Consider the following 13,229-nt stretch of genomic DNA (forward strand, 5'->3'; position numbering starts at 1 on the left):
GGTGCTGGGAGGTATGGTGTGTTCGTGGGACCCGCCCCTGTGTGTGTCTTGGCCACTTACATGTTTCTTTTGAGAAATAATTGCCTTTTGGAAGCCACTTTGTGATTAGGTTGTGTGTTTTGGTTTTTGTTGATTAGAATGAGTTCTTTCTATGTGTGTGAAATACATCTGTGAATGGCACAGCTTTTCACATTCTTGTGTACGTCTGCCTTACGTTCTCTGTGTTGCCTTGTGGTAAGTTTCTTTGGTTTCTATCCAATAGTATAACCATTTGTATGTTTCTTGCCTTGGATTGGCTAGGGCCTCCAGTACTGTGTTGAAGGGAAGTGGTGAGAGTAGGTGTCCTTGTCTCCTCCCAGATACGAGAGAGAAGGGTTTCATAATTTTTTGTATACTTAATATTTTTTAAAGTTTCTTTCTTTCTTTATTGATTTAGAGAGCATGCATGGGAAGGGGAGTTGGAGGGGGGAAAGCGAGTGGATCCCAAGCAGACTCCGCACTGTCAGCAGAGTCTGATGCCAGGTTTGAACTCATGAACCGTGAGATCATGGCCTGAGCTGAAATCAAGAGTCAGACGCTTCACCGACTAGAAGCCACCCAGGTGTCCCAAAGAGTTCAGTATTTTACCACTACATGTGACACTTACCGTGGAATTACTGGTAGATAATTGTATCAAAACATGAAAATTCTCCTCTGTTTTTAGTTTGCTCTGATTTTTTAACAATCATCAAAGAAATAATAATACTAAATTTTCTGAAATGTGTTTTGTGCATCTTTGGGGACAAGTGATTTGTGTAATGTTGTGGTTTAACTGAAAACAACTTTTGCCCTTCTAGATTAATCCAAACCCGATGTCTATGCATTCTCTTTGCACTGGATTCCATTTGTAAAAAGTGTGCTTTAGATTCTTGCATGTGTATTCAAGAGAGAGGTGGGTGTTCCCTTGCACCCTCTTGTGCCGTCCTTGCTGGGGTTTGGGTTTAAGGTCGTGCTGGCCTCCTAAAACAACGTAGGAAGAAGCACTCCTTGTGCTTTCCCAGAAGAGTTTTTGTATGTGTTCTTTTCTTTTGGGAAGAAGTGCTAGGCCAACAGCTGGTGTAGGGTTTTCCTTGTGAGAAGGGTTTTCATTGCAGATTCCTTTCTTAAGTGGAAATAGGAATTTTCTGATTTCCCATATCTTCTTGTGTCTATTTAGATAAGGCATTTTGTTTTCTAGGAGTTTGCTCAGACCTCCCAGACTTTCCAAGGAATAAGTTTCAACTGGTTTCTAAAACCCCCCTATCTGCAGCATCTGGTGTGATATTTGCTTTAGAACTTCTTGATATTGGTACTTTGTGCTTTGTTTCTTTTTCATAGAACCAACTTGGGCTTTTTTGATTTCTGTGATTTACTATTTGTTTCCTGCAGCACTGATTTCTGCCCTTTTGTTTTCCATCTACTTGGTGATTGTTTGCTGTCCCATCTGGTAGTTCTTGAACTAAATCCTTCATTTGATTTTTAGCCTTTGTTCCTTTCCAGTATGTGTATTGTATTTACTTGCTTATTAGTGTGTTGATTCATTTCAGAAGGAGAGCATGAGCAGGGCAGAGGGTCAGAGGGAGAGAGAGAGAGAGACAGAGAAAGAGAAAGAGTCTCGAGCAGGCTCCTCACTCCGTGTGGAGCCAGGCTGGGGATCGATCTTGTGGCCGTGGGATCATACCCTGAGCCAAAATCAAGAGTTGGTCACCAAGCAACTGAGCTATCCTATGATATATGTATTCTAAAGCTATGAGTCTCCCTTTAAGCACACCTTTCCTGATCTCACAAGTTTTGATAAGCCAAATGTTTATTATCTTTTATGTGAAACTATTTCCTAACTTTCATTGTGGCATCTTTTTCTTAATTCATCACAATGTTTAGGAGCATAACACATCTTGATGTTTCGGGGGATTTTCTCGTTCTCTTTGTGCAGATTTCTAGCTTAATTCCATGAAGGTATCTGTCTCAGTGTTTTGGGGTGGTTGTAACAAAATACCATAGACTGGCTGCCTAATAAGAAACAGAAACTTCTTTCCTACAGTTGAGGAGACTGGGAAGTTCTCAAGATCAAGGCATCTGCAGATTCCGAGTCAGGGGAGAGTCAGCTTCCTGGTTCATCGACAGCCTGCTTCTCCCTGTCCTCCTGTGGTGGCAGGGGTGACGGTGCTCTCTCAGCCGCCCATGACTGGTCATTACCGGAAGTCTCCCTGTCTTTCTCCCATCACTTTGGGCGTGATGAATTGTTGCAGGAAATGAACTGTGAATCTAATGGTATCCGTCAATATGCCCTGCAGTATTTCAGTCCTTTGTGATGAGCTGACTTTCCTAATGGCCTGGCATATATTCGTTTTCATGAACTGTTCCTTGGGCACGTGAAAATAATGTGTATTGGGGGAATGCAGTAGTCTCTATTTATAGGTTAGATGAAGTTTGTTAATGACAGAATTCAGATTTTAGTAACCACTTGAAACCAAGTAAGGAATAGGCGAGAATGAGTTTAATAATATAACTAACAGGTATATCCAAAATATCATTTCAGTGTATAGCCGGTGTGAGAAAAAATTATATATGATTTTGAATTCTCTTTTTTCACGTTGTCTTTAAAATGTGGTGTGCATTTTATACTTTGCACACGTCGCACTTTGAGGAGCCGCGGTTCAAGTACTTGCAATAAAGCACGTGACCCCATATTGGACAGCCCCGTCACACTGCCTTGAGTTTTCTGTTGTCGTCAGTTCTGTCAGATACTGAGAGATGTATCGTCAAGTCTCCCATCGTGCTTATGGATGTGGCTCTTTTTCCTTTTCTATGTTTGTCAATTTTTCTGTATTTTGAGATGGCGTTATTAGGTCTATGCAAGTTTAGAAGTTTTGTTCTCTTGGTAGATGGAACTTCCATCGCGAAATGTTCCTCTTTGTCTCTAGTAGAGCTTTTTGCTGTAGAGGTTACTTTATTGGAGGGTCCTGGTGGCCACATCAGTTTTCTGTTCGGTAGAGTTTGTCTGGGGATCTTTTACTTCCACCTGTCTGTGATCTTACGTTTTAAGGTATACCTTTGTGACCAGGGTATGGTAAGTTTCCTTCTAACGCATTTGAGAGTCAACCTTTTGCTTGCAGTATTTGTGCACACGTAATGACTGATATGTTAGTTTACACGTACCGTATTACTAGTTTCTTCTTTGTCCCAGCTGTTCTGTCTTCCTTTGGTCTCTAGCCTTCGTTTAGAAGCAGGAAGGAGTTTTTAATTGTACATTGATCTGTTAGGTTAATTGGAGTGTATCTATTTCTATCTATTTCAGAAATAGAATGTATCTATTTCTATTTCTGGAATGTATATCTATTTCAGGTGCATTTTAAACTGACCCCTGCCTGATTCAGGACTTGTACTGCTTCCCTGACACTGCTCTCTCCTTTTATCTTTTCTTTTTTTTTAAGATTTATTTGTTTTTTGAGAGAGACATAATACAATCGGGTGAGGGGCAGAGCAGAAAGGAAGACACAGAATGTGAAGCGGGTTCCAGGCTCTGAGTCATCAGCACAGAGTCTGACACGGGTTTCCAACTCACACACCGTGAGATCTTGACCTGAGCCAAAGTCGGACACTCAACTGACTGAGCTACCCAGGCGCCCCTGCTCTTTTCTTTGACACTTGAACCAGACTGAACTCCTCTTCACCTTTTGTTGGGTGATATTTTTACGTTTTAGATGGATTTGGCATTGTTGTCATTGTTTCGTGCACTTAATGCTTGTTAAGTTTTGTTCTCATAGTTACCCTTTCTGTTGTGATGTTGTTCTGCAAGCCTTGTTTTTTCATATTTCTTTCAGAGACTACATTTCTTTTCTGCAACAAGCTGCTTTAATATTGATTTTAGTTTGTGTCTGTAGTTGATGTGTAGTCATGGTTTTTGTGTGTGCGTGTGTGTGTGTGTATGTGTGTGTGTGTTGTTTTTGTTTGTTGTTCAGTTTTTATTTTTGTTTTTGCTTCTGTTTTGCCTGAAAAACATCTTTACTTTGCCTTCACTGTGAAGAATGTTTCTGTTAGGTAAAGACTTCCAGGTTGGTGGCTATTTTAGTTCACCTTTCATACATGCCAATCCATCATCTGGCTTCATTTGCTTTTCTTGAAGAGTCAGCTGGTAGTGTTGTTGTTGTCCCATGGAAGGCGGTCTCTTTGTCCTCTCAAGACTGTTAACATCTTTTTGCCTGAGGTGTTCCTTGTGGAGTCACTCTCTTGGTTCTTTTATCAGTTTTGATTCTTATCTTTTTAGTGAAATGGTACTACCCATTCTGTGTTTCCTCTACTTTGTGGGCTCCTATTGGACCTTTGTACCATATCTTCTGTGTCTTTTGGGCTTGTGTATTTTCTTGACGTTTTCTCTGTGTATGGTCTAGATATATTTTTACCTACCTATCTTTCAGTTCACTGAGGCTATTCACCTTTGTCTAGTCTGATGTGAAGCCCACGGACTGAGTTCTTAATGCCATTAACAAGATTTTTTAGTCTTTTAATTATGTTGGAGAGCTAGATAGAGTGGGAGCAAGGGAAGAACAGAGAGAGAGGGAGACATAGATGCCGAAGCAGGCTCTAGGCTCTGCACTGTCAGCACAGAGCCCAACGCGGGGCTCAAACTCCCGAATCATGAGATCATGACCTGAGCTAAAGTCAGATGCTTAACCAACTAAGCCACTCAGGCACCTGGAGATCGTAATTTTAGCTCCGATAATTTGCAGTTTGAGAATCTGTTTTGAGTCTCTGAAAAGTTCCCATTTGTCAAGAATGGTTTTTGGACAGTTGACTTTTGCATCCAATCACTCCAGTCTATGTGTCTCCTCTTGGTCTGTTTCTCTTCTTTCTTCTTTGGGTCGATATGATGTAAAACCTTTTTTTTTTAAATGTTTATCTATTTATTTTGAGGGAGAAAGAAAGTGAGAGCAGGGGTGGGGGTAGAGGATGGGGGAGAGAGAGACACTGTTGAGCAGACGCTCTTTTCTGTCAGTAGAGAACCCAACCCAGGGCTCAAACTCACAAACGTGAGCCGAAACCAAGTGTTGGTCACTTAAACGAGTAGACTGAGCTATCCAGGTGTGTCTCTTTTTTTGTTTGCTTGTTTGTTTCTTTCCTTTTCTTATTAAAAGAATTTTTTTTGTTAATATAATTTACTTTTGAGAGGGAGAGAGAGGTAGAAACAAAACTTGAGCAGGGGAGGGGGAGACAAAGTGGGAGACACGGAATCCAAAGCATGGTCCAGGCTCTTGACTATCACCACAGAGCCTGACGCGGGACTCAAACCATAAAGCGTCAGATCATGACATGAACCAAAGTGGGATGCTTCCCCGACTGAGCCACCCAGGCATTCCTTTCATTTCCTTGCCTTGCTTTGCCTTGCTTTGCCTTGCCTTTCCCTTCCTTTCCTTGCCTTTCCTTGCCTTGCCTTGCCTTGCCTTGCCTTGCCTTGTCTTGCCTTGCCTTGCCTTGCCTTGTCTTGCCTTGCCTTGCCTTGCCTTTCCTATCCTCTCCTTTCCTTTCCTTTCCTTTCATTTCCTTGCCTTTCCTTTCCTTTCCATTTTTTTCTTTTCTTTTCTTTTCTTTTCTTTTCTTCTTTTTTCTTTTCTTTTCCTTTCTTTTCTTTTCTTCCTTTTTCTTTTCTTTTTTCTTTTTTTTTCTTTTCTGTTCTTTTCTGTATTTTTTGGTCTTGCCTTATCTTGTCTTTTCATTTCTTCTTTGTTTTTATTTTTGTGCTGGACTGTATGGAGAAGCATAGAGGCTCTTCATGTGCTTTTATTCCTTCAGCATTTCATCCCACACACCCCGAGTGTGGCGGTTATTGGTCCCACTCAGGCGTGAGTGAGTTGAGACTGGGGCTCAGTCTTTGTAAGGTGCAGTGTGAGCTGGGCTCACGCTGTCCCCCACCCCCGTGTAGACCTCCAGGGTCTCCATTTGGAGGCCTGGAGTATTTCCGAGGACCCGTCCTTGATGCTAGGTCCCAAAGCCCAGTTATTTCCTCCACAGCACAATGAGATGATGGAAGGGTCAGCTTCTCAGGCAGTGCTTGCCGAGTGCCGGGCTCATTTTCTGTGCCTCCCTGTGCTGTCCAGAGCTCGGTTCGCTGCGACTTTCTGCTTGCCTTTCTGTTAGGTTTCCTTTGCAGCTCGTTGGTATATTGCCTGCAATCCCTGAGGAAATTCAGAATCCTCACATGTCTTGAGGGAGAGAGAGGACTCTGAACATTAGAGTTGGCTCAGCGGGCTTCCCTTTTGTTGGGGTCTCAGTCCTTCCAGTTGTGACTGCCTCAGGGTCTCCTTGATGCCTTCAAACATGCTTCAAATTGAATTCATTTTTCCTAGTTCATGATGTGTTGATTAGCAGGCTACTCACATGTATAAGAGCAAGCCAGGGAAGACTGAGAAGTCATAGTAAACATTTTGGTCATCAGCATTTGTTACAAGAGAAAACAAAACCCAGTAGTCCTTGCCTAGTACCCGTCATTCATCTAAAATGACCATCCAGTTTGCGCACGCTCAGCCAGCGTCCATGGAGTGGTGATGGTGTCAGCCTCCCAGCTCCCTATCCCCACCGCCATGGCCGCCCTCCTCCCCTGTCAGGTGCCTGCCCAGGGCAGGCTTTGTGGTGACGGGCTGGCTATGGCAGGGCTTGATGGTTTTCCCAGAGTTTTTTGTAACGTCCCTTGGCATCTTCCAGACTTTCATAACGTTCCCTCTGTGGCGGTTCTCTTTGGTAGCATTGACTGTCCTTCTTGTCAAGTGCCTGTGTCATGAGCCTCACAGGTCCTCGTGGCCCCTGGTCTGCAGGCTGACTTAGACCCGCTGCGCTCCGGAGCGAGTGAGCCGCCAAGACACGTTTGGTGGTGACCCGTGGGGTTCTGGGTGGCCAGGACATTGTCCAATGCCAAAGAACTTTAGAGGACAGTCCCTTGCTTTCAGCGTACTTCCTGAGTTGAGGGACAGAGCCGGGATGGAACTGGTCCAGGGCAAGGGCTCTGGTTGTGCAGCCAGACCACTGGCCACTGGCACTTGTTGCCTTCAGGACCCTGGGGTGAGCTTCCTACACAGGGCCAGCCGCCCTGATCACACCCCCGCCTGTGTCCGCTCAGACGGTAGCTGCTTCACCCCTTCCTACCCAACATCTTGGTGCTCACTTGTCTTTCTCGTGAATAAATGTCGTTTGTGGCATTTTCCCCCCGACAGGGCATCTCCTTCTGCGTGAAAAACCTGTGCAAGCAGCCATGGTCTCCTCAACTGATTTTCTTGGGTTTTCCCTTTTTGTCTTGGAGTGGTTGACATGCGGTGGATGGTGGTTCCTGCTTCTCTGCAATCTTCTCTGGGGCGTCTGGGAAACCGTGTGCTTCCTCTTCGTGGTAGAAGCTGCTTCTCCTATCATCATGACCATTTGAAAAGCCAAACCCCTTTCTAAATTCACCAAGATATCCTGTGCCTGCATTGAAATGTGCCAGTTTTCGATCCTTCCCTTCCTTCTGCCTTACGTCGTGATAATCAGGTCTTCACTTGTCTTGCAGTTTGAGTTGAGTCTGCAGGTGTGCCCATCTCACAGCAGTCCTACATCCACAGAAATGCCACATCTTCCACACGAGACACAAAGATGTCTCACACATAGCACCAGGTTTTTGCATGTGCTGGGGTAGCCGCAGGGAGAGCTTCGAGAATTTCCCTTTCCTTGTGCCTCCATGGTCCTCACGCAGGCCGGCTGGCAGCTGCAGCTGTGGACCTCAGTACATGTCAGGCCATTCAGCCTTTCCTTGTCATACCATGAGTCTTCTCTACATCGCGGGAGCACGTCCAGCATCCCTGGGGACACTTCAAACGGGTCCCAAGGTGTAAATAAGGTTCGTGGCATTGCCCTTAACAGGGTGAAAATGACGCAGGAACCCTGAGAAATCACTTTTCTTCTGGTGCTTGATTTACTGGAGAAAGGAAGTGCTTACCAAGAGCTGAAAGCAGATTCGTGCAACACTTGAGGTGACCTCAATAGCAACAGGAAGTGGTGCACACTTCCCCCAGAGGACAGCGTCTGCTACAGCTCGTGTTATGCGGTTAGGACTTAATCCTGCGTCTCCACATTTGTTTGCCTTTCTCTTGACTGCAGATGGCACCAGGTAGGTACGGTCAGTTTCTGTGTGCAAAATGATACGTTTTATCTTGTTAGAGTAGGTTTGTGTATGTTTTCGGATAGGAAATGCTATAATAGCCTAGTATCTGTGTTTATTTCATGCACCCGTGGCCTCCCTTTTACTTACTATCTTTGATATTTCGTAGCTGCTCAGCTCATCTGCCAGTCTTTCCAAATGTCACACATCTCCAGAAAAGTTTCCAATGTATTTATTGGAACAAAAATCGCCACATAAAAATGGGCCTGCACAGTCCTACATCAAGGATCAGATAGGCGTCTGTGGGTTCACCTTGTCAAATCAGATTGCAAGGAACGTGTTCAGTTCTGTGGTAACATTCCCGTTGATTTGGAAAGGGTTAATTTACGAAGGAACTTGAAGTATGTCACCAGTTTGTCCTTGGATTTTCTAGAATGGCTGAAATCAACCACTCTCTTTATTTGGAATGTCAGTTTTTAAGCGAACCTTTATCCCCTCATTTGTCCTACAGAGACAAAAGCTCTGGGGCGCCTGGGTGTCTCCGGGCGTTAAACGTCTGACTCTTGGTTTAGCTCAGGTCATGATGTCCTGGTTCACGGATTGAGCCTTGCACCAGGCTCTGCGCTCGACTGACTGGAGAGTGTGCGTCCACCTCCTTGGAGCCCATCTGTACGCCATGTCCTGGGCGGGCGCTCGGTATTGGCGGGAGAGAAACCCCATGTGGGGTGGTGGGCCCTGGCATCACTCTCCTCAGAGACCCTTCATCCATAATATTTCCTGCTTGACTAAAGAAATAAGTCTTAAATTCTCCCTATCGACAAGAGTCCTACCATCATTTTTGAAAAGCCCATTTGGTATGGTTGACTTGACTGAGACAGGGGTCCAGGCTAAGACAGCAGCTTTTGAGTACCGTCAGCCTTTCCCCGCTGCCGCTCCACAAGCCTGCTTGCCAGACGAGGCCAGAGGCTGGGGATGGGCAGCAGGCTTCTTGGCCTGTTGCTCCCGAGTCAGCAGAGCTCCTGAGTCCTAGACCTGCCAGGCACCTGCAAACGTCTGTCCCCTTGAGTGTCTGTCCCTCCGAAAATCCCCGGGACTCCTGTGGGTGGTGAGGAGGGGACTGGTGTGTGTGATGCTACTTGAGGGTGGTGGGTGCTGGGACTCTGGAGGGCCACGGAGGCCTGGTGTGCTCTGGTAAAGACCCCCTGTGTCTCTCCACTTTTGTCCCCTCTCCGACCCCAGGAGTGTGCAGCTCTCGCTGCAGAGCTCCACACCTGCAGGGAGCAGCTCGTGCAGAGAGAGGAGGAGATCGCCAACCTGAAGGCGGAGAGAAACAACACCAGGGTCAGTAGGTGCACTGCCAGGGTCTTTCAACACAGGACACCATTCACTCCCCTTGTCTACATGTCCCCATGGAGTTGGCTGGGACCTATTGTTCTCAAACCTTGTTTGATCCGTGAGGAGGAGTGAGGCTATTTTAACACATTCGAGGGGATGGCTCCCTACCTGGGCACTGAATTGAAGGGATTCAGACTTGGTTTTGCATTTGGTGAACTTGAGGCCCGGAATTGAAGTTGTTCTTGAAACACGCTTTTCCTTTTGCCTCTCCCACTAGGTGCTCCTGGAACACTTGGAGTTCCTAATCTGCAGACACGAGAGATCTCTCAGGAGAACATTGGTGAGGCGACAGGCGAAGACTCAGGCCGGCGTGTCCAGTGAGGTGGAGGTGCTCAAGGTCCTGAACTCCATATTGGACAACGACAAAACGGAGGATGAAATGGTGTGCCTTGCCATGGCGGTTCTCAATTTGTGCACATGCTGTGTGTTATAGGCACACTTTGTGTGTTTGTGTGACTTGAGTTTCCTTTTCATCTTCTTGAATTCTTGTAAGAAGACAGGTCTGTATGGTTAAAAAGCAGTAGTTGGTGGAAATGTGTGTATCGATTGGCTAGTACAAATTACATAATGTAATTTATTTCAGGGAAGATTTGTCTCCAATGTTAAATTGAAAGCTGTTAACAAGCAAGTTTGTGAACAGGAGCATCCGTGAAAAAACTTACCAGCATTCTGTCATGTTATTTGAGGCAAAGGGGATCTTAGGGTAACTGTACAGTAAGGCCTAGTGAAAACACCTCTGTGTACAAGCTCAATCCCTTTGTTTCCAGGTGAGAGAGCAGTTACGTGTGGCACTGGAGAGGTGTAGTTTCGTAGAAGAATTAGAGGCCACACGCAGAGTTCAGCTGCAGACCTCATGACAGGATTTGATTGGAGGGGGTTTCCTTTTTATCCATTGTTTTAAAAACAACATATGAAGACTAGCAGTGGGGGCCCTCACATGTTGCTTCCCTTTCTGGCTTTCAAAGGTGCAGAGCCAGATGAAAGAGCTCCTGGCTACCCTGTGCACTCTCGTGGCCAAGCTGGAAGAGGAGCTAGACATCTCAAGGAAAGACCTCATCCTTTCTCAAGCAATGAACACCATATTACAAAGAGATGTCCATGAAGTGAGTGTCGGATGAAATGGCCACACCGTCGTCTAGCCAAACGTGGGGTGTTTGGTTCGGTCATTGCCCAGTGTGTCCTTCATCTCCCACGGGTTTTGAACGTTTGGATTTTGGTAGAAGTAGCAGCAGAACGGGATGTGACTCCGGGGCCTGGGCGGGCTGCCTCCCCGTCTGCGCGGTGGAATCTGTCCTCCCTGGGTTCTCCCCTGCCGAGGCCTGGCGGGCAGGTGGCGGAGTGCCCTCGGGTGTGGAGTGTGGGCCACCTGAGCTTGGCCCATGCCATGCTCTCGGTCTGTTTTGGGAACACACTCGGCACGTGGGAACCAGCGTGCTGCTGCCAGGTCGCTGCCGAGGGCACGACCATGCGAGGGCGGCTCTCCCGAGGGGCCGTCACGGCCGCCTCTGCCGCCCTGCCCTCCTGCCAGGGGTTCCGTGCTCCTGGTCGTGGCGGTCAGAGTGAGCGAGGGGCAGCCCGCTGGTCCCGGTGTAAGGTCATGGAGGAGTGGGGACGCTTCTGCACGTGTGGTCATCGATGGGAATCTGATACTTGTCACAGAAACCAGTAAGATTAGGATGGTTTCTCTGTGCCTCCTCCTGTCACTGTGAGCTGCCCTTTGCGGACAGTCCCCACACACCCCAATCCCAGCCCAGCAATGCCACCTTGGGAAGACCCTGTCAGACCCTCGAGTGTGTACGTACACGAGCAGTCTGTTTAGTACCTTAGCGTGGGTGAGGTCATGTAAGAATTTAAAACAAAAGTATTTGCAGAAATTATATAACCCGTTCAGTGAAGTTGTTGTTTGGCAAAGGTGGGGGGAGACCCCGCAGCAGAGTTCAATATGCAGAGAGTTTAGAAAATCATTTCTTAGGACTCATCACTTTCACTCTTGAGACTGCTGACATAAATTGCTTAGTAAACACAGAGGGCTGGAAGAGGAATCTCTCGGGTGGTGGACAAGAAAGGCAGGGCAGGACGGTCTGGTTCCATTTGCAGTGTCAGATACCATGGGATACAATGTTGTTACAGGGTTAGGCTATAGAAGATGACTTCTAGTTATATGCACGGTGGAGTTTGGCTTCCTTTTGTTAACACTGCTGCTCCATCTTTGTGGGAATTGGATGAGATTTTCCCCACCTTTTCCCCGGAGAAAGGATGGTGTCTCATGGTGTGTGCCTCCAGAGGCAAGTCGCTGTTCTGTGGAAAGCTCAACGGTGTCCGGAGGCAACCGAGGTTGTGACTTCCGGGAGATTTTATTATCCGTTTGTCTTTGAACACATGGGAAAGAATAAGCCTGGGTACCTGGCCAGAATCCCGAGCAGCCTCCGCACTGTCGGCACAGAGCCTGACGCGGGGCGCCAACTCACAAAGCGTCACCGGCTGAGCCACCCAGGTGCCCCGAGGATGCTACTTTTCTGTTTGTTTGGGAAATGAGGATTTCGCCCGGTTTTTGTGTCTGGAGTGTGTTAATGTGTCGTAAGCTAATTCCTTCCCTGTTTTCCCTCTGAAATACCTGCTGTAGACCATGGCCCAGAAGGAAGACATGCAAGAGAGGATCACTACCCTTGAGAAGCGTTGCCTCAGGGCACAGCAGGAAGCCACCTCTCTGCCCGACCTCAAAGATAAACTTGAAAACGAGATCACAAAGAAGGACTCTCTGCATCGACAGGTCGTTGGTTTCGTTGTACTACGTTCCACTTTTATTAATTACAAGTCAGGTTAAGGACCAACTGTCAATGTCAGGGTTTTAGGATCTTAGAATCTTGTGTTGACCAGTGGGGTTACTTCAACGTCCAGGGTTTAATTCTTTCGAATTTTATGGAAGCATGTTATGGGGCTACCCTCCTTGATTCCTTCTTTGTCTTGTCTTACATGCACATTACTCTGTTGCCTGTTAGCACTGTTTCCAAAGGAACAGGGAGTGGCCGGGAATGTGTAGGCAGCTGGCCATTTTGGTTAGTACCTGAGATCGGGGGGTGGGGTGGAATGGCAGGTGCAGAAGCACAGTCTGGAGTGAGGATGTGAGACCCTGTGTTTTGGGAAGCCGCACGGCTCTTCCTTGGTTGTCTCAGGTCATCCGGCATTGAACAGGAAAACCGCATCCAGCTTCTTGGAAACATAGTGAGTTTGCCTGGTGTGTTTGTCAAATGTGTCAGTCGACCCAAAATGATAATCAAAGTGAAAGACTAGGAAGCCATGAAAATGACATTGAGGAATGCTGTTTGAGAGCACGTAAGATGTTCCAAATCATGAGTGTAAAAGGCAGATCGCGAAATACTATGTGTACAGCATGTGATTTATTTTTGAGGGTTTTAAAGCATGATACACAGTCTGTATATACACAGAAAGCTATATGCACACAGAAGATGGAAGGAGTCTGTGGGAACAAATGTTAACCTGGCAAAAACCTCACCTTATACATGATTTTTAAAATGACTTTATATATTTTTAATGCTTATTTATTTTTGAGAGAGGGAGCCAGAGTGAGAGAGAGAGAGAGAGAGAGAGAGAGAGAGACAGAAAGAGGATGAGCAGTGGAGGGCCAGAGAGGGAGAGAGGGAGACACAGAATCCCAAGCAGGCTCCAGGCTCTG

General features: G+C 46.5%; 1 protein-coding gene across 1 annotated transcript in view; it reads left to right on the top strand.

Annotated features, from left to right (window-relative positions):
* The window catches only part of LOC131492395 (liprin-alpha-1-like), a 42,013-nt gene that overhangs the window by 13,964 nt on the left and 14,820 nt on the right, over nt 1-13,229 (top strand). Inside the window, 4 exon segments of the mRNA XM_058696023.1 lie at nt 9,380-9,481; nt 9,753-9,917; nt 10,303-10,638; nt 12,159-12,312. Coding sequence (XP_058552006.1) covers nt 9,380-9,481; nt 9,753-9,917; nt 10,303-10,638; nt 12,159-12,312 — 757 coding nt within the window.

Source organism: Neofelis nebulosa, chromosome 13 (assembly GCF_028018385.1).
Source record: "Neofelis nebulosa isolate mNeoNeb1 chromosome 13, mNeoNeb1.pri, whole genome shotgun sequence".
Classification (NCBI taxonomy): domain Eukaryota; kingdom Metazoa; phylum Chordata; class Mammalia; order Carnivora; family Felidae; genus Neofelis; species Neofelis nebulosa.